The sequence below is a fragment of the Camarhynchus parvulus genome, chromosome 1A, assembly GCF_901933205.1.
Source record: "Camarhynchus parvulus chromosome 1A, STF_HiC, whole genome shotgun sequence".
Taxonomy (NCBI): Eukaryota; Metazoa; Chordata; class Aves; order Passeriformes; family Thraupidae; genus Camarhynchus; species Camarhynchus parvulus.
The window spans coordinates 61,116,225-61,141,602 of record NC_044586.1 but is presented as its reverse complement, the minus strand read 5'-3'; the positions used below and the strand labels follow the sequence as shown (position 1 = coordinate 61,141,602).

The window sequence follows — 25,378 nt, the reverse complement described above, 5'->3', positions numbered from 1 at the left end:
CAGCTATTCTGTACCAGCCTAGTCCTTGAATCAGACACCTGAAACTCTGAGCTGAGCCTTTCAAGAGTTCCTTCACTCCTTTAGTTTGCAGAATGGGCCATTCTGTAACAAGCAGGGCAGAGCTCTTGCTTGATGACTGAAAAACTGACATTCACAATGAATGTTAGACGTGTGCCCTTTTCATAATGACATTTGTTTATTACAAAACCGTGTGAGGAGAACATTGTGACAGAGCTGTTTTGCTCTGCCCAGCAATATTGGGTTGTAAGGGTTGCTGAAACCAGGGAGAGCTGTGGATTCAGGGTATTAAAGCACTTGTATCACTTGCACTGCCAATCATAATGTCTATGGCCAATTCAGGGACCAAAGGGTGTGAAGAATTCTGTAAAGAACTAAGAAGATTTATCTAGTGAAGACTGCTAAAAGAAGATGATGTCCATTTCCCAAGTCCTAATAAATTTGGGTTGACAGGCTAACTGAAGAGGTAGCCTTAGGGAAAAGCTTGCATTAAGGGCATGAGGTTAACTGAGGAAAAGACAAGTCTAAGACTGAGGCATATGACTTCATGGTACAAAATTTGATTTTACGGAGAACCATTCTGACAGAGAATCAGGAGCTGGAGGCCTGGTGCTATAAGATGATTTTTGTACATTCTTTTGTGACCAAATATCTTCATAGTAATGAAAAGCCATCATATGAAACACATAGCTTTGGGAGTGGTTTGTGCAATGCTTATACAGCATGAAAAAACAAAGTGGTAAATAAAAGCAGAAGAAGAAGTCCAAGAGGAAAATGACAAGGTTCATTAAATCTGGATATCTGGACAATTCCAGGTTATTTCCCTACTATCACATTCATCATTATGGCAGAGAGGCAAGTCTGGGAGTTCCCTCTTTTGATAAGATTTAGTGCATTTTGCCAATCTGCTAATCATCAAATCCCTTTCTTCATGTTAGTTGTCATTATTTTCCTTTTTAAGAGTTCTACCATGTGCTCAGCACAAAGCATAGTCCTTGAGTTGCAGAAATTTACTCCAGAGAAAAGACACTAAATAGAGACAGCAAGTAGAGGAAACAGTGACAGGGTAACTAAACACTTAATACTGTTACTAAAGTTGCTGAAGTTCTTATAGGCATCCAGAGAACAGAGTCTGTGAAGGATTTAAATGAGGGAAAGGGAAGTGATGATGAATCTGAGAAGGAGCAAGTGTATGAGCAGTGAGTAGGCTGCAGCTGGGAGGTACAAGATGGAATCTGCATCAACAGGAGGAGAGCCAAGTGTAGATGTACCCCAAACGTAGATAGAAAAGAAACAAACATAGAGGCCCTAGAAACTGAGTATGGATATAGGGAAATAGAATAGGTCAAACAAATGTTGCAATCTGTGAAAAGAACATGTGAATTTAAAGTATAAGTTATCATGTTCATAAACAATATCTATATACCAGTAATTTGTTGAACTATGGATTATTTCATGGCAGAAGCCCCTTCATTATGTTTTTATGTAATTAAAGATGGCTAAGGCTAGATTCTGAAAAGCTTAATACATTTAAGCACTGTCTTATTCTCATGTTCTGTGCTGACTTAAGCTATATTAGCACAAACAATAATGGCATTATTTTTGCTTACATTAGGAAATGAGCATTTTTCAGGCTGAATGGATAAAGAAAAATCTACCCCCTTTTTGTGAGTTTAAAATCTTTTCAGCCCTCCAATAAATTAAAAAAATAACTATGATAATTATTTTGCCAAGTTTTTTATATTGATATTCACAAACTTTATGAGAAAACAATCAAAGCTATTATGAAATTGGATCTGTTTTTCAGTAGTCTTTTTATGCTACATTTTATCTGGCATTTTTAATCAATTTCAGACTTCTAATAATTATATAATGATTTTCTGTGGGGCAGATTTTTTTTCCTGGAGCATTGCTTCTATTTTCAGTTTATAAAAGACAGTACACGACATATGTATGGCTTCCAATACTGTTTTCTAGGAAAAGAGAGGAAACTGTGCTAAGAATTCCAGATAACCCCATCTAAAAGAAATATTTGCAAGAAAAACTGAGTTAAATTTTGAACATTCATAAAAAAAAATAAATTTTACTTCTTAATTAGTGCTTCCTCAACAAATGATGTGTAGTTGGAATACTTTAACTCCTAAGGAGGAGAATAATAGATCCTGGAGGATTATGTTTAAATGCTTTTTTCAACAGAAAATAATTTAAACCTAAATTATAATTAATAGTCTGATATAGAGCCACATTCATCTTGGATTTGCAAAGGATATAGTAAGTGTTAGGGGAGACTACTGATTCAGCTGATAAACTGCATTTATTGGGGAAATATTATGGGGTACTATTATTAAATGGTTTTGTGTCAATTACTAGGATACTCACTAGTTTGGTCATTTCTATAAAAGTAGAATAATAAATACACAAGGCAATTTTTTAATGACCTGAATGATAATGCATATATTTTTGCTTTGCTTGTGTCTCAACCAAAATTTTAAATAGCCTCTCCTTAGTCACATTTCCATAAAACTAGCCCATTTGAGCTGTTCTTACTTAAGATTTTTGTCATATCATCTGTGTTTCTTGTAATTTATATATCACTTATAAAAATTGCTGATCAGCTATTTTTAAATGTAGATTTTATTGCACATTATATACCACTTATGCACCAGTGAAGCTCATATTGCACTAGTGAAGTAAACCTTCATTAGCTATTCTAGTATCCAGAAGAGACTTTTTTTCTTTCCTTTTGGTGCCTTTCTGTGCTTAAAATTTTCTTTTGCTATTTTAAAGGAACTATGAACTAAATCCCACTGGAAACAGTGTGATTACTCCTCTCATGTAGTAGCTAGGCAACTGGCAAGGAAATCTTTTGCACAGATAGAAGCACTTGTCCTTTTTCGCATTTTTTGGGAAGAAAAGTAAAATGAGCCAGTGTGCAGCAGGGATTTAGCAGTAAAGTGAGCAGAGAGGTGATCTTCCTGTTGAGTTACAGCCATAATGAATTTATACAGATACCTGTACAAAACCTCAAGAGAGGATTTCCTAAGAGAAACACAGCCATGAGTGCCAGTTGGGTCCCTTTTTCTCAGGCTAGCAAAATTATAGGGACCTAAGGGTAGATTATAGAGGCTTTAGAAAGAAATATATGTTATAAATATGTCAGCAAACTTTGCACATATAGGTCATCAATACTTTGGAAAAATGTTGTTGCTGTTAGTTTTCACAGTGCCTTTTTTATATTTGTTCATCTTGGCTGTCTGGAACCTGATATGCTCCATTTCTGGAATGGTGCTATGGAGCTTCCTGCAAGAGCAGGAAAGAAAATAAATAACTTACCAGGATGCATAGCATTCAGATGGAAAGAATTTAACTGTATCAGCTGAAAATACTGTATGATTTTATTGTTACTTTTTCAAATAAGTAACTTCATATGTTTTTTTGTGTCACAGGTACAGGAATGGCTGTGCTTAAACTGCCAGACTCAAAGGGCAATGTCAGGACAACTTGGAGATATGGGCAAGGTGCCACTTCTGAAAACAGGCCCTTCACAACCAACATCCAAACCACCTGCTCCTCCTCAGAAACGTCCTGTGCCTGCTGTCTCCCAATCCCCTCAGAAGACTTCCACACCACCCACTCCAGCAGCAGCAAAGCCAAAAGAAGAACCAGGCGTTCAGAAGGAAGCTCCGAAACTTCAGCAGGGGAGATTGGAAAAAACATTGTCAGCTGATAAAATCCAGCAAGGAATTCAAAAGGAAGATGCAAAACCTAAACAAGGAAAACTTGTCAAGACACCCTCAGCTGATAAAATCCAGCAAGCCTCTCAGAAGGAGGACCCAAGGATTCAGCAAACAAAATTGACAAAGACAGCCTCCTATGACAGAGTTTTGCAGGAAGTTCAGAAGGAGGATGAAAAGCTTCAAGAAGCAAAGCTGGCAAAAACATCCTCAGCTGATAAAATATTGCAGAGAGTTCAGAAGGAAGACATAAAACTTCAAGAGGCAAAATTGGCAAAGGTACCCTCAGCTGACAAAATTTTACAAGGAGTTCAGAAAGAAGACCAAAAACTCCAACAGATGAAAATGGCAAAGGCACTGTCAGCTGACAAAATCCAACCTGCAGCTCAGAGGGAAGATACAAAACTTCAGGAGGTAAAATTGCCAAAGGCAGCTTCAGTTGATAAAATCCAACATGGAATTCAGAAAGATATAAAACTTCAACATGAAAAATTAAAGAAAACTTCATCGGTGGATAAAATCCAAGAGGAAGGTCAAAAAGAAGAAACAAAACTTCAGCGAGGGAAACTCTCTAAGACACCTTCAGCTGATAAAATTCCTGCAACAACAACTGCAGATCAAAAAATACCCCTAAGCACATTGGAAGAAGATAAAGAAACTGTGCTCCCAGAAAAGAGCACACCACATCCAGAAGACAAAAAGGAAAAAATTACAGCTGAGATTAAAGGCCATGTTGCTGAAGAGAAAGCAGAAGTTGAAGCACCTTATAAGGGGCTGCAGGCTAAGGAGCAAGAAGATGTTAAGAAGGAGGATTTGACAACTGGGATTTCACAAGAGGTTTCGAAAGCTGAAAAAGCTCAGGAAGCAGAAATTCCTGTTCAAACAGCACCTTTGCCAGGAACTGACCACGTGGAAGCAGTGCGAGAAAAACCAGTAAGTGTTTTTCTCCCTCCCACTTCTCTCTCTCCACCTTAGAATCCAGACCCTCTCCTTGCTGTTTTACTGTTATTCTCTTTACAAACTGATTCTAAATGATAAAATCAATGACTCCCATTGAGTGAAAGGTTCACTAGTTAGTCCTATGCTCTACATGCACATTTCAAGGTTACTTGTCTGTTTTTAAATCTCAAGCAGTTAAGCATTTGAAACTAAGGCAAAGCTCCTGTTCAATAATTTTTCCAATATCTCAGATTTATTTACCTTGATCTCTTGACTCTTCAGACCTCAAAGATTAATTGTTGGAGTGTTTTCCCAGTTCTCAATCTCAAAAGGGAATAATCTGAGAGAGTAGCATGTACATTGCTTTGCAATAACAAAATATAATATAAATTTTAGGAATACTTTGCAATACCTGAACATGGTACATGAAAGTATGCAATCTTTACATCTTTTTACTATTTAATTGCTTTATCTCATATAGACAAGTACATTCAGGTAGGGTACTTGTGGGCTCTCAAGTCAGAGGACTGGGTGAGTTTATGATAGCATGTACTAGAGGTCAAGTCACTTTATCAGCTGACAAGAATAGCATGCATTGAGAAATGAAAAGTTAAGGGGTTTTGTATCAGCACTGCAAATTAGGTGCTGATTATTATGTTATGAAAGTAGTATGTTAGGAGGGTATATTGTAAACTCAGGGTAACCCTGACAAAGGGAAAAATGATGCCTCTGACTCCATTGATATCAGAAGGCTAATTAATTACTTTGTTATACTATATTATTCTATACTATATTACAATACATCTAAACTGAAACTGCACAAGCACTCAACTCCACAAAATCTTGTGACTGTCTCCTGACAGTCCTGACACACGCATATGGATGCAATTGGTAACCTTGGCTAAACAATCTCCAGAACACATTCCACATGAGCACAACAAGAGGAGCAGCAAATGAGATAAGAATTGTTTTTTCTTTCTCTGAGGTTCCTCGCTGGGATTCCCAGAAAATATCCTTGGGAAGTTGTGCCTTGCTTTTCTCTGTGAAGAGAAATGCGGCCACGAGAGTAGGAGTAGGCTTAGGGAAAGTATTTAACCTTTGCCAGAATTATGTTTTCAAATAATCGTAGTCAAAAAGGTCAAGGATTTGGTTGATTTTGTTTTATGTATTTCCTGGGGATAATTAAGATATCTGGACATAAAAATATTCTAATTCAGAAATTTTGCTTTGGAAAATACTATTTTTATAAACCAAGTCTCCTGCCTGAAATAAACCTCCTATCACATGTTATGTTTACTGCTCTTGATCATATCAAGAGTTATGATGTATGATTGTACTGAGGGAATCCCTGAATTATGCTTAGAGTAACATAGCCAGAAATCCTACCCTTTGGACCAAACAAAAAGGAGGTCTGGGAAAATCCTATTTCAAATTGTTCAGCATTAAAAATAAAGAAGGTTTCTCACCTAGCTTGTGCTTAGTAAAATTAACTCTGATTTATTTTTAATTTTTCTTTATTGAAGTACTTCAGTGCTTTCTGTGCTGTTCATCAAACACTGCTAGACACAGCTCTTCCCAAGAGAGCGTGTGATAGAAGTGGAAGAGGTGATGCCAATTTAGATATCACACATTGCTTCCATTTCACTAGGTAAAAGACAACATGTACACATTGAAGAATATAATTTATGTGTATTTCAGGGTAGAATCATATGGAGGATTTCAATTAGGTATGTTTTTAATTAGGGATGCAAAGGAAAACCTTTCTGCACTTGACAAACTACTGTCATTTTTTATTCAATTCTGTGGAAATGGTAGTTACTAACTCTTCTAGCTTTGCAATAGTAGATAAGCAATTTTTGCTATCCTGTTTTTCACTTAAAAAAAGAAAAGGCAGCAATAAGTCCCTGAAGCCATGAAAAGGCTAAAGTTCTTATTCAGTACAAACAGTAGAATAATCCATGGGAAATCATAGAATCATAGAATGGTTTGTAATGGAAAGGATCCTAAAGTTCATCTCATTCCAACACCTCTGCCATGGGCAGGGACACCTTCCACTAGACCTGGTGGCTCAAAGCCCCATCCAACCTGGCCTTGTGACTTCCCTGGATGAGACATCCACATCTCCTCTGGGCTACCTGTGCCAGTGATTCAACAACTTCATAATAAGGAATTCCTTCTTAATATCTAATGTAAATTTGCCCTCAGTAAGTGTGAAGCCGTTTTGCCTTATCCTGTCCATGCTCTTATAAATATTTTCACTCTATCCCTTTTGTAGGCTCCTTTCAGGTTCAGGGCAAATCATAGATATCAATTGAATTTAGAGCTCTGGTATCCTTAAGAAAAAAAAAAAGTGACTTCATTATTGAAACATTTTTAGATGTTTGAGTCTCAAAGTGTGATTTAAGGAATCATAAAGCCTTTTTTTTTTTCTTCAAAGCATTTTTTCAGTAATATTTTGAAATATCTTCAAATTGTTCTTAAAGAATAAACTGACTGCTCGTGTTTTACAGAAACTGACTTTCCCTGAGAAACTGTCTTGTAGTATTGACTACTGATATGTGCAATAGCAGTTAGCTGTTCTAAAAAGGATGCCTAGAAATTTTGGAGGTTTAACACATGCAGTTTGTCAGTAGCTAATTGTCATCTTGTAATGCCCAGTTTTACACAGAGGTGGTCTGTATGAACCCATTATCATGTTGTAAATTGGCATACATTTGAAATTAATTTTATATATGTATATGTATATATATATACACATATATATATATACCCTTATTACAACCTTCTTATGATTACGGAGGAATGATCATGTTCTTCAGTTGAATAACTGGGTAAATATTAATATTGTGTTGATTGGCATCATAATTCTAACACATGTCACAAAACACAGCCCAGAGAGATAGAAAAAGGAGGATAAAGTTGTCTGTAAGCAATTTTTCTGGATACAAATATAATGTTTCATTTTGAAAATATAAAATTGAAATGCATATTATGGAGCTTAGTCAACCATGTTTCTTTTCTGCTGTGTGAAACCATTTTTTTTATAATTTAGATATCTTTATTTCTTCTATAAACAAACTGGCATTTTAAAAATTACGAGTTCCTTTGCAAAATAAAATTTCTGTCATATGCAACAGAACATAATCTTGCAATCTTGCTAGCTAGGAATACTTTTTAAAAAATAAGTTGTTGGGTTTTTTTTCTTTTAGCCATATTTTTCTTTTAATAAATTTCTGGTTTAGTTTGATTACTGATGGAACTTTTTCGTAGAATCATAGAATCATTAAGGTTGAAGAAGATCATGAAGATCTAAGATCATGGAGCCCAACCATTAGTTCAGCACTGCCAACTTCACCACTAAAATGTGCCTACAAGTACTACATACAGATGCTTTTTGGACCAGAAGCTTTATATTTTCAAATAAGAATAGTAAAAGTGAGGAGCAGTACAAATAATTAATATTTATAAAGCTAAAACTTCTAATACAAAATAGTTGTATAATGAATTAACTCTATTCCAGTGGCATCACAAAAATGCCACTGGAATAGCACAAATACAGTTGAAATTAGATCATTTTTAATGTTAGTTAAAGAGGCTGCATTTGCTGTTTTTAAAGTCTTATTCAAACTGCAGCTTTTACAAGTCTCCTTCTTCCTCATTTCTCAAGAAGTTTCTCTCATCAATGTCTGTATTAGAGCTAAATTTGTCCAGTATTAAAAACACACAGTAGGCAAACTCAAAGGAAATGCCATTGAAATATTCAGAAAAGCCCTGTACTGCAACATGTACCAAAGTACTTCCTAATTTACAAGGGAAAAAAAAGGTATTTTTTATTTAAATGCATTTTTTTCAGTCTCAAAGAGTTGTGGAATATATATATATACAATCTTTATCAACATTGTTTTGGCAATATTTTGTCATTCATCTAAAAATCTTATGTTTATGATTATGTTTGCAAGTTTAACAATGATGCTGTCTTTATGGATGTGATGGCCAACACCACAGAAATTAAGCTATCTGTCCTTTAAGAAGAGATGTAGCTAGTGACAATATCCTAAGTCTCAGATTACACAAAATAGGGGAAAAAAGCTCAGAGGCTTTTCTTGTAAGTATTGCTTATTGTAAGTTACATGCTTATTGATATCAAAACATGGTATGCAGGATAATTTTTGCATGTACCATGGCACAGGCAATTATACAAACAAAAATGTTAGAAAATATATTCATATTTTGGTAACCTTAAAATGAAAGTTGGATTTTTCTCATTCCTTTTATTTCTAGTGAGAAACAAAGGTTTTCCTTATTGTAGATCTTTTTCTTCTCCTTACTGTACCAACAGCAGACTTTCTCACGTTCAGTTTCCTGGGATCCATAGCAGTCATTTATGACATTCACTGAGGTTCAACACCAGGGTGGGCAACAGTTGCCATCTCCTCTGGTTTGGTCACAGTAGGTATTGGACTCAGCTGCAAGGAGAATGGCTGAAGCTGTTCCATGACCAGTTGTTCTCTATCTTTTTCTGTGCTTAACTGTTCTGTTGATGCCTTCTGTCTCTGCTTTGCAACTGACAGTATCACATCATCTTGGAGAACCAAGGTCTGAGAGGTTCACTTTCACTGGATGGATGCATTCTGCCCATCAGCTCCTGGGAAACCTTCTGAGCTTGAGCAATGTTTGCATTTTTCAGTAGCTCATCTAAATTGATCATAATGAGTTCTGTTGGGTATGTCTTCATAAGTGTGAACATACTGGTCATAAATGAAAAAAATAACAGTCAAATGTCAGGTGAAGTTTTGGTGAGGAGTATGCTATTTATAGAGGGAAAAACAATTTGATTTTAATGATAAATTTATTTTTGAAACATAGCATAATCAATTTCCCTTAAGAACTTTCTTCTTTAATAAATGGGGCAAAAATATAAATATACAAAACATGAATTTTTAAATTTTGCTTCATTGCTGACTTTTTGTAAAGACCATACAGAATTCTGTCCTTAAGGGCTGGAGAACATCTAAGACTAGATTTTTCAGAATATTGAGAGCTGTAGGCTTCAAATGGCAATGCCTTTCCAAAGCTGTTTTAAGTACTGCAGGTTTCTCCATGTTTATATATTAATCACAGCCTTATCATTCAAGAAGTCCTTAGAAATGTTTGTTTTCATGCTGGATTTTTATTTGCAGTGGATTTTGCTATGACAGCAGATATTTGAATTTGTAATATTGGTTACAAAGTTGATAAGAACAAATGTAGTTTATATTCAATGTAGTATCTGATTTTGCAAACCATATAATAAATCACTCCTGTGAATGATGATTAATTAATAAAATATTAATTAGTATACACTGTAATAATAATATAAATACATTGATACTAATATAAATATTAATGTTTGAGTGTAGGATTATGTTCAAAGTTATATGGCTAAAAGCAAGAACACATAACTTAAATGTAAATAAAATCTAAACCTGATTGGTTATAAAAAGTAATATGACTGACTATAAAAAATAGTTGGGTTTTGATATTTTGACCCTAAATGTAATTTTAGTGTGAATAAGCTTTGAAAATACTTGTAGTTCATAGCAACTTGAGTGTAAATGTAATTTAAAATTATAATTAACACTCATGATAATTTTTCTAGTATATTTATTCCACAGTATTTTAACTACTTTTCAAACAATCATGTTACCAATGAAGTTCATAAATTAAACATTTAAAAAATTGTTTTCTCTACTTCAGAAATCACTGACTTAGATTAGCAAAGTTGGTAAAGATGACCTATTATTGAGACCCCTAACGAAAATAAAGATAACATCATATTATTAAAATCATGAAATTTTGAGATGCTTGTTCTCAAATTGCTGGTGGATTTGGGGGCACTTCCTAAAATTTTCAGCCCAGAGCAGAGCTAAGGTGACCTGTGTTTTGGAGAGTGAACTGTGTTTTAGCTGAATAATGAGGTACTTTCACTAAGTACAGAGAATTTCACAGCTGTGAGAAGCAGGAGTGAAACTGGTGCAGTACTTTCTGTAGGATATTTTTAGTATTTTAGTATTTTTGTTATTTATCGAAGGAGATAGAGATGCTTGTCAGTCAGAATGAGGTATAAAAATCTGGAAGGACTAAGGCTGTTTGATTAGGGATGAGAAGGAAAACATTGGTTCTGATGCTCAGTCAGGAATGCCTGCCTTGTTTGCTTCCTTTAATCAATGGCTGACCATCGTGCTTTCCTCCCTGCAATTACACTGCCCTACCAGCAGCTTACTCTGCACTACCAATTTACCAAGAAACTTCTTTTTTATGAGGTACTCAAAAAATAGTTGTACAGTGCCCAGCTGTACAGAACATTCCAATATGTGGGGACATTCCAAATATCATTAAATCATGCTTCACTGCTCTATGTATTCTGTTGCATGTTGAAATGTGTAATACTTCAATCAACAAAATCAAATCATGAGTGCAAAACTTAAGATATTTCTAGCCAATTATAAAATGTTGAATGAGCAAAGAAAGGAGCAGACTCCAGAAATTCTGCAGACATTTGTCAAGCTATATTACTTTGTATTGAAAACCGTGTAGGCAGCTTTGAAACATGGTAAATTAAATCTTAAATAAATATACCCCTGGGCAAATTGTCCCATGAATGTATGATCAAATGGCAGGTTATCATTACTAAGTGTTCTTAAAACAATTACATTTTATATTGAAAAATAGAAGTTCATCTTGAAACTAGTAAAATCAGTTGCCAGTGTGGACAGCCATGGAAAGCCTAGTTAGAGTCACTCAATGCAAAAAAATCAAAATTTGAGGAACTTTTTTGTTTTATTCTAATAGCTTTGAACAGCAAAATTAGTATTCAGTCTTCATCTGGGACGTGAACTCATCCTTTAGAAAAAAAATCACTTTTTAATTGCCAGGAGACATTAAGAATTTATATACAAATATATACACACGCATTATGTATTTATTTTTTTAGGAAAAGGAGGATGACAAATCAGACACATCAAGCTCTCAGCAACAGAAAAGTCCACAAGGTCTGAGTGACACCGGGTATTCTTCTGATGGGATATCAAGTTCACTTGGTGAAATTCCAAGTCATATGCCCACTGATGAAAAGGATTTACACAAAGAAATTAGTAAAAAAGACACCATTTCACAAGAAAGTCCACCAAGCCCTTCAGATCTAGCTAAATTGGAAAGTACTGTACTCTCAATTTTAGAAGCTCAGGCAAGCACTCTTTCTGATGAAAAATCTGCAAAAAGCAAAGAGCTTTCTGAAACATATGGTGAACAGACAAAGGATCAACTTAAAACAAAGCCTTTGCCCGTCACTCCAGAATCTTACAGTTCAGATGAGGAAGACTTAAAAGCTATCAAAGAAGGTGAAGGAACCTTTGTAGAAGAGGGCAAAGGAATGGCCTCCTCCCAGGCAGACTACAAGGAAGAGCATGAAGGAGATGACATATCAGCAAGAAGGCAACAACGCTATGACTCTGTGGAGGACAGTAGTGAGAGTGAAAACTCACCTGTCCCAAGGAGAAAAAGAAGAACTAGTGTTGGCTCTTCAAGCAGTGATGAGTACAAACGAGATGACAGCCAGGGATCAGGTGATGAGGAAGACTTCATTAGAAAACAGATTATAGAGATGAGTGCTGATGAAGATGCTTCAGGTTCTGAAGATGATGAATTCATTAGAAATCAACTCAAAGAGATCAGTGCTGCTGAAAGCCAAAAGAAAGAAGAAGTGAAAAGCAAAGCCAAAGGAACAGCTGGAAAACACAGAAGAATGGCACGGAAAAGTAGTGCAGGCTATGATGAGGATGCAGGAAGAAGACATTCATGGCATGACGACGATGATGAGACTTTTGATGAAAGCCCAGAGCCAAAATACAGGGAAAGTAAAAGTCAAGACAGTGAAGAACTTGCCGTATCTGGAGGAGGAGGCCTTCGACGTTTCAAAACAATTGAACTAAATAGTACAATAACAAACAAATATTCTGAAGTATCTGAACCACAAAAAGGTATCTTATATTTTGATGAAGAGCCTGAGCTAGAGATGGAAAGTCTTACAGATTCACCAGAAGATAGATCTAGAGGAGAAGGATCTTCTAGTTTACATGCTTCTAGCTTCACACCAGGTACATCTCCTACTTCAGTGTCATCACTTGATGAAGACAGTGACAGTAGTCCTAGTCACAAAAAACTGGGAGGGGAGAGCAAACAACAGCGCAAAGCAAGGCATCGGACACATGGTCCTCTTCTTCCCACTATTGAAGATTCTTCAGAAGAAGAAGAACTGCGGGAAGAGGAAGAACTGCTAAAGGAACAAGAGAAACAACGTGAATTAGAACAGCAACAAAGAAAAAGTTCTAGCAAAAAATCTAAAAAGGACAAGGATGAGCTCAGAGCCCAGAGAAGAAGGGAACGTCCAAAGACTCCACCAAGTAATCTTTCTCCCATTGAAGATGCATCTCCAACAGAAGAATTACGACAGGCTGCAGAAATGGAAGAGCTGCACAGATCTTCTTGTTCTGAATATTCACCCAGCATTGAGTCAGAACCTGAAGGTTTTGAAATCAGCCCAGAAAAAATAATAGAAGTGCAAAAAGTTTACAAATTGCCTACTGCCGTCTCTCTGTACTCACCGACAGATGAAAAACCAACTGGACTCCCAAAAGAAGAGAGTGGTCAAAAGACATTGAAAAGTGCTGAAGAGGTATATGAGGAGATGATGCATAAGTCCAAATCATTTCAAATGTCAAATGAAAAAGATGAAGTATTTGAAAAAGAATCTTTATATGGTGGAATGCTAATAGAGGATTATATTTATGAATCTTTAGTAGAGGATACTTACAATGGAACTATTGATACTAGTCTTGTTATGAGACAAGATGAGAGCAGTGAATATATACAACAGAGAGGAAAAGACAAAAAACCAAGAGCTTCAGAACAGGTCTATGATGAACCACAGAAAATTAGTGATCTAGAGAAAGACTACTATAGTATTGAGACTTTACATACTATTGTGCCTCAAGAAGATATTGTTTCTAGTTCTTACATTATCCCAGAAAGTCATGAAATAGTTGTCTTAGACAGCGCAGTAACTTCCACCATTGAGGAAAAGCATTTGTTAGATGCAGAAGCTGCTTATGAAGAGCTTATGAAAAGGCAGAAAATGCAGCTAACCCCAGGGTCTAGTCCAACACAACCAGCTTCAGATTTCATTCCCACATCTGATACAAAGGTATCTGGAGGTGGAGAAATAGTAGATAGTACATCTTTAACATCAAGTACTACTTCAGCAATCTCAGATGTATCTCCTGTCAGTAGCACAACACTTTCTATCCCAGATGTTAAAATAACACAGCATTTCACAGCAGAGGAAATTGAAGATGAATACTTAACAGATTATGCCAGAGAAATTCAAGAAATAATTTCTCATGAAACATCAATATTGACATACTCTGAGACATCGGAAGGTGCTGGATCAGTTTTACCTTCTGATACAGCTTCCTTAACATCATCTACATCGTCAGTTTCTACCACAGATAGTTCCTCACCCATAGATAGTGCAACCACAGGTTTTGTAGGTCCAGCAGATAGTGTAAGTAAACCAGCAGATTCTGAAAGTGTCAGGATAGTAACACAGGTTCCCTTAACATCTGCAAAAGAGTACTCTGAAGTGAGCATGCCTTATGAATCTATTGCCGGAGCCACTAAAAAACCATCTCTTGAACCAGATGCAGAGAGTGTGGAGCAAACTGCAGTCTGTTTGCCTGAAACTGCACCTTTAGTGGCGGCAACTACAGTTACAAAATCCAAGGAATATGCAGCTGACATCATAACCTTTGATACATCCAAAACAGAGAAGGAAGCAGCTAGAAAAATTAAAAGTATGGTAGAGGCTGGCAGTGTCAAAATTCATCATGAAGAGCCACATAAAGAATTGGGTGTTGATATGACAAGGATTGATTTGACTAATGCTGCATCTGAGCAACCACCTATATGTATAGCACCAGTACCAGTTACAGAGCCTGCATCAGAAACATCTTCTGTACTCACTCACAGTGTTGTAAGTAAGACCAGCATGGTCTCTGTGCCTTCCTCAGCTCCTGCTGTTTCAGCCAAAGTATTCTCTCTTTTTAGAAGCTCTTCTTTGGATTCCTCTGCTCATCCCTCTCCACCCCCACCTCCTCCTCCTCCACCACCTCCTCCACCACCATTACCACCACCACCTATTTTACCCAAGCCAGCCATTTATCCCAAAAAGAAGCCACAGATTAAGGCTCCAGCAGCAACAGCTCCCACAGCGGTACCTCCAGTCACAAGTGTTCCAACACTAGAGTCCACAGCTGTATTAAAGGATCATGTGGTACCTATCACTAAAACATACACCCCAACACCACCTCCTGTACCACCCAAACCATCCTCCATTCCAGCAGGGCTTGTTTTCAGTCACAGGGCACCTGAAGTAACTAAACCTCCAATTGCTCCTAAACCAACAATTCCTCCACTCCCAATAGCTGTTCATAAGCCAGCAGAAACACAGCCCAAACCAGTAAGCTTGGCATTGACTTCAAGTATGACTCTGAATTTGGTATCCACAGCTGAATACAAAATACCGTCCCCCACTTCCCCTTTGTCTCCACACTCTAACAAATCTTCACCAAGGTTGGCAAAACCCTCGCAGGAAACCTATGTTGTCATCACATTGCCATCTGAGCCTGGAACTCCCACTGAAGCTATAACTAGCCAGGCTGTTACCAGCTGGCCTTTAGAAGCACCTTCTAAAGAACAAATTCCCCAACCTATGCAACCAGTTTTTACTACGTCTATGAAAACTATGGATATTCAAGGTATGGCAGGTCAGAGTATGTATATTTCAGGTGCACTGCAAGCTATTCCTGTGACAACACAATCAACTTTTGAAAAAATACCTAGTTCAAAACCAGAAGTAGTAACAACAGACATAACCAAGACCACAGTGTCTGTGGTTAAGGGTCCAGTGCCTGGTTATGGTTTAGGTAGTGTTGCTATTACTATACCTCCAGAGCCACTGCATATTGTAGACCAGCCCAGATACAGAGAGAATGGAAGATTCCATCCTTTGGGCGATGTCATCGATCTTCGCACTTTAACTAAGGTGGACATTGAAATGAGGGACAGCTGTATGGATCTCTCTGCTGTTTCCATGGATGTAAGAAGGCAAATGCCAGCAAGTGACACAGGTGGACGGCCAGTAAGTACTGTCCAGCCATCCATAATAAATCTTAGCACTGCATGTGTTGCTGATACTTCTCTGCCTGCAGTCACTGAGACAGTGACTGTAATGACTTGCACTGCCACTGTGAGCTACACCACCAGCACAGACAGCCTTGTGGATCTGGGGCACGCAATGACAACGCCGTTGCAGCTAACAACATCAAAACATTTTGAGCCTGCATACAGAGTGACAGGCAGCCAGGCCTTCTCTGCAGGTAGAGATGAAGTGCCAATAAATTTATCACTAGGTACTTCAACACAGGCAGTGACATGGGCTACTACAAAGCCTGTTACTGTGCCACCTGTTGGGGTTACAAATGGTTGGACTGATCTCTCCACTTCTCAGGAGCCAGAAGAGAGTGGAGCAGTTGACCTTAGCACTACGAAATCCCACAGAACAGTAGTAACAATGGATGAAACTGCTTCAGGTATCATAACAACGGTAATAGAAGATGATGAAAAGCCTGTAGATCTGACTGCAGGGAGAAGAGCTGTCTGCTGTGATATGGTTTATAAATTACCATTTGGTAGGAGCTGTACAGCTCAGCAGCCTTCTACTACACTTCCTGAAGATCGCTTTGGCTACAGAGATGACCATTATCAGTATGATCGTTCAGGGTCATATGGTTACCGAGGAATTGGAGGTATGAAACCATCTATGTCTGACACAAATTTATCAGAAGCTGGACTATTTGCATACAGAAGCAAGAATAGCTTTGATTATCGAGTTGGGGCAACTGATACAGCAGTAGATCTTACTTCTGGAAGAGTAACTACAGGTCAGTATGACACAGCAGCAGATCTTTCTTTGAAATATAATTTTGATGTTCCTCACCTCATTTCAGGATAATTTTTTATTGTTTTTTTTCTCCTCCTTCTGTTATTTTGTTTTCTTTTGGACAGTGTGACAAATTATTCCGGATTACACGTGTTTTTCATTTCTTCATTTTACGTATGTGTTTGCACAGAGGTGCCTGCATGTGCCTGCATGTTCAGAAATGCTGTTTCCTTCACATCTAAAGTAGATCATTAACCTGAAGATTTGCATGCAGTTTCCCCTTCCCATTTATTTCATCAAGATGGGATGACTTTCAGAATCCGCAAAGCAGCATTCTTTTGTGGGACTGGACTGTAACTTTGCCCTATAATTTCAGGTGAGGTTATGGATTACTCAAGCAAGACTACAGGTCCATATCCAGAGACTCGGCAGATTTCTGGCCTCGGGCTCAGTACACCACAGTATTCCCAAGCAAGAATGGTGTCCACTGTGGGTTCCCAGTTTGGCGTTGGAAGTGTTTTAAGATCATCCAATGGTGTTGTTTATTCTTCAGTAGCAACTCCAATCCCATCCACATTTGCCATCACCACACAACCTGGTTCTATTTTCAGTACAAGTGTCAGAGATCTACCTACTCTCCAAACAATTGACTCAGTGCCGTCTTTATCAACTTTGCAACAGACTCAACCACTCCCAAGATCATATAGTTTCTTGACAACTGTGGCAGCTGAAAAAGATAAACCAATTACTGCCATTGGTGTGGAGACAGGGTTGCCACCTCATTCTATAGAAACTATTACCACTGAGCCAACCAGCTTGATACCTGCTTTAACTACAGCATCTGAAGTTTATACAGACGTAATTGATGATGAGGTTGCCCTTCTCATTGCCCCTGAAGAAGGCAAACAGCAGCAGCTTGATTTGGAACGGGAACTTCTTGAGCTTGAGAAAATTAAGCAGCAGCGCTTTGCAGAAGAGTTGGAATGGGAACGTCAGGAAATTCAAAGATTTAGGGAACAAGAAAAGTTTATGGTGCAAAAAAAGCTTGAGGAGTTGCAATCCATGAAACATCATCTCTTATTTCAGCAGGAGGAGGAACGACAAGCTCAGTTTATGATGAGACAAGAGACATTAGCCCAGCAGCAGTTGCAGCTTGAACAATTCCAACAACTTCAACAACAGCTCCACCAGCAGTTAGAGGAGCAAAAACTTCGTCAAATATATCAGTATGGTTATGACCCTTCAGGAACGGGGTCACCACAAACTACCACAGAACAAACACTTTTGGAAGGACAGTATGCAAGCACAGAAAATGGCCAGTTTTGGCCTACTGATGACACAACCACTACAGCTTCAGGAGTGCTGGGTATTGAAATTCCACAAAGTCAAGCATGGTATACAGTTCAGTCTGATGGCATTACCCAATACATACCCAGGTCTGGTATCCTAAGCTCAGTTTCAGAAATGTCTCTTAAGGATATTGATGTTAGAGAGGAGAAGCAATTGAAAAAGAGAAGTTCTATGCCAAAATTACGTGGTCCCTACGAGGAGTTTGAGGAGACCCTGGAAGAGCCCCGGTGTTTCAAAAAAATAGTGGACAGTGGAGTGCAAACTGATGATGAAGATGGAGCAGAAAGAGGTTACAACAACAGGAGACGGAGATCTAAGAAGAGTGTTGATACAAGTGTTCAGACCGATGATGAAGATCAAGATGAATGGGATCTTTCCAGCAGATCCAGAAGGAAGCCTCGTGTAGGGAAGTACAGTGAGAGCACCACTGAGGCAGACAAAGCCAAACCATTTTCCAAGGTATCTAGTATTGCAGTTCAGACAGTGGCAGAGATTTCTGTGCAAACAGAACCTGTAGGAACAATAAGAACACCTTCAATCAGGGCCCGATGGGATGCTAAGGTTGAAATCATAAAGCATATTTCAGCTCCAGAAAAGACATACAAAGGAGAAAGTCTGGGATGTCAAACAGAGACAGCATCAGATACTCAAAGTCCCCAATATCTGTCAGCTTCATCTCCTCAGAAAGATAAAAAACGTCCAACACCATTAGAGATAGGTTACACATCTCACCTTCGCCCAGACTCCACATTACAGGTAGTCCCTTCCCCTCCCAAATCTCCCAAAGTTCTCTATTCACCCATTTCACCTGTTTCACCAAGCAAAGTTATAGAGTCAGCATTTGTACCTTATGAAAAACCCATGACTGATGACATCAGCCCTCAGAAGATGCTGCATGCTGACATGGCCAAGGTTCCTCCATCAAGCCCAAAGACAGCAAAGATGATGCAACGCTCTATGTCTGATCCTAAGCCCCTGAGTCCCACAGCAGAAGACAGTTCCAGAGCTCAGTTTCAGTACACTGAGGGTTTTATGGTAAGAAGTATTTGCTTGCTTTTTTTTTTTATAATATGCAATTCTACAGCTATCAATACAGCATGAGGACAGACACTCCCATTTCCAGTACTTGTGTATGTAGTCTTTTTGCACACCTTGCTGAAAAGTCAAGAGGAATATCTGCTGTCTAAAGCAATGGTTAGTTCATTCACTGCTTTGCCAGGAAACAGAGAAGCCCATATTACTAATAGTCAGGAAGTAACACAAGAAGTTCATTTTCAGAATTTGGATGGCATTTTGTGCTTTATATGGCAATTCATTGCCAGTGTAGGGGTTACTGGCAATGCTTCAGAAAATTGAAAGCGTTTCCTTTCTAATCATACAACATCCAGCTCTTGTGGCACAGTCTATAGTGCATTTACCTTGAAATTACTGCATGTGCCCTCTGAGAGGCAGATAACACCAGATTTATAATTGCCTTAGTTAGTTGTCCTTTTTGACCCTCATGAGGTTTCTTAGCCATGTGTGATTCTGTGGATAATCTTCTGTCCCAGTGTGTACATCTTTTATCTTTCCCAGACCAAGAGGTCTCATATCAAAAATCCATTTTTAATTTTTTGTTTTGGATAAGGAAGATTATCAGGAAGTTAGGTAAGTTTTGAGGGCTGTTTCTTATAGGGGTCAGAGGACGCTGACTTCAGTAGGATCAAAATTTTCATTTCTGCAGTATTTCTTTCCCTTGAGAAATAAGATTTCATATTTGGGAATCAGATTGATATTTATAAATAAGAGGAAAAGTCTTGACAAAAAAAAAAGTACCTTTATAATATGTTCTTGGCTGTCTTTTTATCTGAGACCATTTCCTTCTGTCAGTTGATGCATCAGTATCGTTTCAGAACTCTGGAAGAGTTGCCATTCAGCAATATTTATTTTTTATGTTCAGTTATCTGTGAATACCAGTGATTGGTACAGGCTGGATAGGATAAAGAGGTTTTGTTCTCTCTGTTTGATAATTTGTGGTGGCTTTCAAATGCAACGTTATCTGGTTATACCCTCCAAGGCTCCCACTGTAAGTAGTTCCTGCAGCTTCACGTATTTGTGCAGTATTAAATGCTTCCCATGCTGTTATTGCTTGGAAAACAGTACTTGGAAGTTTGAAGGGAAAGCCATAGTTATTGCATTGGCACTCTGTATAAACATCATTCTCTAATGAATGATAAGCACAGTGGGGGAACTAGCATGAGCACTAAAGTTTCATGTAGAGGAGTTGGAACATCAAGCATCTTGAAGAACATTGCTCATGGACTGTAAGAAAGTGTTGGGTCCTACTTAGTATTAGAGAGTAGGTATAATACTGTAAAATATAATTGTAAAAGTATAGTAAAATGATTTCTAAGAACAAATTATTCAGTTCACTTCTTTCAGAGATTGACATATATATTTGATATAAATTGTATCATTCTATGATGGATGATGAATTCTATAAACAACTCATTGTTTAAAGGTCTTTACAGTGGAGTTTGAACACATACATTATTCTTTAATGAGACATGAAAACAAAGAGCTTGTACACCATTGTTTCTTTTTGTACCAACATGTTCTCTCTGCTTTTGCCCTGAGCCCAAACAGCAATGAGCTATATGGTTTTCACTAGTATGCAGCTATCAGGCAGCAAATAGCCCATGTCTCAAAGTAGTTGCTGCCTAAATAAAGGAGTGGGACATCTTTATGGAAGGTAGGGTGCAAGCAGACATGCGCAAGGAAATTTTAAAAAATTCCATAAATATAAAGTGGACTGCACTAACTTGGCCATGTATTAGAGGGTGAGGAAGCTACTCTGTAAACTTCCATGAAGTAAACTTCCCATGGTTGACTCCAAGACTTCCATGTTTGATTTGGCTCTGGTTGACTTCAGCTTTGATGCTATGTTAAGTATTAAGCTTGTTACTCTGATGGAGTTTTGTTCATAGTATGTCTGAGTTTCAGATAGCTTATGCTGAGGTCAGGTACATGAAGTTTAAAGGAGGAAAAAAGGTACATGACCAACAAGAAAGAATAAATTTACAGTGATCCTTGAAGAATATAATTGACTGACCTCATCAGCATCTGGAAATGGGCATAAATTGCTTTTGAAGTTTCTATATCAGTTTCAGTTCTCAATTATTCATTCAAGTTATGTTGTGAAGAAGAGTTCCACAATACAAGATCTAAGTTATCTAGTTTCCACAAGACTTACAGTATTCCCTCCAGCATGTCCATTTGTTATACCATGGATTTAGGGCTGTATGACCTTGAAGCACAGGAAAGACTGGACAGTGATTTGTTTTGTACATTTTATCACATTCAGAAGTTCCATGAAAGCATACACACAGTGTCATTTTTGGCAAAGTGTAAACCTTGATGACATTTTTTCAACTATACATCTTTGTTGTTAGGGCCACATGGTGTTGCTATACTTAAGTTTAAATATAGGATCGCTTTTGGACTATCCTTCTAAGTGTGGAAGTAAGATGCTGCCTTAAATTTGAAATATTTTTGGCACTGGGACTGTTTTTTATTCATTCTTTGTATGTACAGTGCCCATAACAGCTAAGGTCCTTGTTAATTCTCTGTGCATGCTTTTGTGCCTCTAGAGTTTCTAATTTCCTAGTTAAAAAATGGAAAGGTAGAAGGGAACAGTTATGTCATTCAAAAGAGTGAAGTTCAGTACAGAAAAACTTACAAAACAGCTCACTCTGAAAAGAGAATTTACTAGAGCTGAACATAAAAGAATAAAATGGAAATGAAAGATTGATCTTTCACTACCTTAAGGAAACTGAATGTGTATATGAATATTTTTTGCATGGATGCATATCCCATCACTTTTTTAATAGTTCATGAATCAGGGTTATGTCTTTGTCTGCATTCATAAACATCGCAGGTGAAAAGGGTATTCATGTATATGATTCACAGACAATTTTTTCATGACAATTGAGCAAAAAAAGTTGATCCTTACACAATTGGTGGAACTTTAAGAATAAAACTGATCTCTTTTGAAGATTTAGAGTGAAATGATAACTTGTTTCACAGACAGTGCCCTTTCATCAGTCATGCACTTCTTCCAATAGAAAATGGTTTTTTTACAACATTTCAGGGAAGGATGGTTTGGAGACTCTGACTAAGATGATTAAATATGTCTTAGAACTGTTGCATTAAATATTATTTTCTTTTTTAAGGCAGCTTGAAGAGGAAATCATTACAACATTTTATCTAATCTAGTATAAGTGAAATGCTGAAAAGTAACCTGCTAGCTAATCACATAATAAAAAAATCCAGGTAACATTACTTTTAGTGGTGGCACATTTAATTTTTCAACAACAGAAATTTTTCTGTGCGGTTATGTTACAATTCCACTTGCTTGTCTGTCATAGCCATTGTCTCTACGTGAACACTAGAAAGAATATAGATGGTGCCTTCCTATTCATCCAATTAGAAAAGTATTGTTTGCCACTATGTTCCGCTTTGTAGTTCTTATGTGCTGTCCATTAGTGATATATATTAGCAATCAAGTATAGCTGAGTCAAGAAAAAATTAAGAATTGTAAATTGTCAGCACCAGAAAAAGTTGTGAAAGCCACCCATTGGAATTGACATTTTGCAGATACCAAATTTTGCTGTTTTGTGAGCTTTGTGTCTGTTGCACTCCCTGTGGCAGTGAGCTCCCAGAACTGATTTTATTAGACATCATGGTAGGGTTCAATAGAGTGAATAGCCATAGGAATGGTTTCCATAAGAGCAGCAGGAGCTGTCAGTAGAGTCTGGAAGTGAAGATTGAAATTCATCCATTCAGCAGCAACAAAAAAATTGTGAGTACCTGTCTAACATAATAAAGAAATAGCTTTACACCAGTGTGCCACAGAATCAAGTCACATGCCAGTCACAGTCATCTTTGGCACTTGTACAGATTGTATATGTGTAATTAAAGATGGGAGTTGTCTTCTTTTTGCCTTTGGATGCAAAATGTCTGTTCAGCTAAAATGAGGCAAATTGCAGAAGATCTTGCACATGACCTGTCACACACATAAAGCATCCCCAGCTAAGCAATGCACAGGCTCAGCAGAAGTGTTTGTATTCGTGAAACTAATGCAGAGACACATCTGTCAACAGCCTGTCAGCTTTAGGGTAGAAACTGTACATTTAAGTTTTAACACTTAGAGTAAATCCTATCAATATGTTTAATAAGAGAGACTTTTCTTGACATTTTCATCTGGTGTGATTTACCATACTTGTAAGGCAAAAATAAATCAAGCCTTCATAATGTAGTAAAAAAAAAAGTAATTATTTCAAGTGAAATCCCCCAAAATGTGTCTTTATTTACATAAGAAATGTAAGATTTCTTCTATTGCTATATTAAGAGCACAATTATACTGAGTTTAGGAGTGGAATTTATTTTAGATGGCTTTATTAACACAATGTGTGTCATCTTCTTTGGTATTCTGAAGTTTTCAACTTTAAAACTAGAAGATTAAAACTTAATGATTTCACAGAATCACAGAATGGTGTGTGTTGGAATGGACTCCAAAATTCATCTAGTTCCAACTTTCCCTGCCACCAGGGACACCTTTCACTACACCAGGATGCTCCAATCCACATCCCACCTGGCCTTAAATATTTCCAGGGAGATGGGGCATCCACAAGTGACCTTTGCAGTGTCAGACATGCTGTACATCTAAACACTGAAAAGGGAAGACAAGGTAGTTGTTCCCAGTAGAATTAAGACCTTCCATCTATCATATCCATGATCTGATTTTTGCTTGTTTATTCAGGACTAAGCTGATCACCAGACTTGTAGTTCAGCAAGGAGTGTTCTCCATGGATAATGAATAGAGAGAAAAAGGTAGGGATAATTACCCTGTTTGAAGGTGGATATTTCTGTTTGCTCAGGTTCGTCAAAAGCAGGGAGTAGGTTCATTTCTTAATGTCATGTCAGAATGACAGGTATCATAATTCTTCTACTGCTGAAGCACAAGACATAGATGTTTCCCTTGGTTTCTTGTTATCTGAGCTTAATTCCAGCTAACAGGGCTTGGAACTTTGTTATATTTTTTTTTAGTTACTGTAGAATATTCAAAAGTGATTTTTGGTCTGAGACATAGGTGGTCACATCATTGTACTGCAAAAGCCTTAATTCAATGATTTTTAATTTCCCATCTTAGTTCTATGATTCAGCCCAGAAAAAGGGAATAATATTTTAGTTTCTGCAAAATCTATACTTCGTATAAAGGAAGAATTACCTTTTAGCAGAAACAGCTGCTATTTGAGTTTCAGTGCAGATGGCTGTTGAGTGAGGAACCATCTTTGGTAGTATCTAAATTTTTAAATTTTTATTTTAGATTTTTATTTTTTTAGCTTTGCTTTTAAGTGACATCACTGGGCTGTGGTTTGATGAAAATTCTCCAGACACTGGTGGAAACTGGTCCTTCATTTTGAGTGTGCATAAACCAGCCCTAAAGAATGGTCTGGAAGAATTCTGATTTGCATAATTCATATGGCTTCCATGCAGTTTGTGAACTGCACATGCAGGAATGCCTGGAAGTGCACTTAATACACTTAGCAACTGAGGTTTTACAGGCCCTACACTTAGGCCTGAATGCTGATCCATTGCTTATGGATTGGAAATCTTGTCTTGAGACTAAATGCAGGCCAGCAATCCAGAGAAGGTTCCCCACCAAGTTTCTTTTGTGCTTTAATATTGTCACATGCTTTCTTTGTGTACTTCAAACAAATTCACTGGGAACTGAGTTACAAAGACAGTCCCTGTCACATTTAGAAACAATTCTCAACAATCTTATCCCTGTGTAAATAATAAAATAGGACCTATCTATCTTTTCATTTAACCATGTAGTTTTAGCAAGATTTAATTTTTTTTCCACCAGTAGTCTGAATTATTTACAGAGTCCTATTAACATTTTAAGCTACTGTTTCCTGTGAAGTATTCCCTATATATATCCTATGGAATAACATTTTTGTGACTGAAGTGAAGCATCTTTTTTCCATCTCTCAGGTCTTCCAAAGAGACAGAATACCCTAAATTTAGGCAACATGTCATATTAACATTATTTTCTAAAGCACATTTAACTGGGTCAGCCTTTTCTGCCCGATACTTTTGTATTCGTTGGTTTCACACCTTCTCTATTCAACCAAGGGATGTTCATGCATAATAGAAAATCATTATAGTGTTCACTCTTTTTCCTTAACACTCTTTTATAAAGCATGAGATTTATGGCAGAGTTGACAAGGAGCCTTGGTTTTATGTCATTTGGGCC

The 25,378-nt window shown here is 37.4% G+C and overlaps 1 protein-coding gene across 4 annotated transcripts in view; it reads left to right on the top strand.

Moving 5' to 3' along the window:
- The window catches only part of PCLO (piccolo presynaptic cytomatrix protein), a 318,722-nt gene that overhangs the window by 137,954 nt on the left and 155,390 nt on the right, over positions 1 to 25,378 (top strand). For all 4 annotated transcript variants that reach the window (XM_030959381.1, XM_030959382.1, XM_030959383.1 and 1 more), the window contains exons 4-6: positions 3,465 to 4,685; positions 11,665 to 16,729; positions 17,105 to 19,113. In XM_030959381.1, the coding sequence (XP_030815241.1) occupies positions 3,465 to 4,685; positions 11,665 to 16,729; positions 17,105 to 19,113 (8,295 nt within the window). The remainder of the gene's footprint in view (positions 1 to 3,464; positions 4,686 to 11,664; positions 16,730 to 17,104; positions 19,114 to 25,378) is intronic.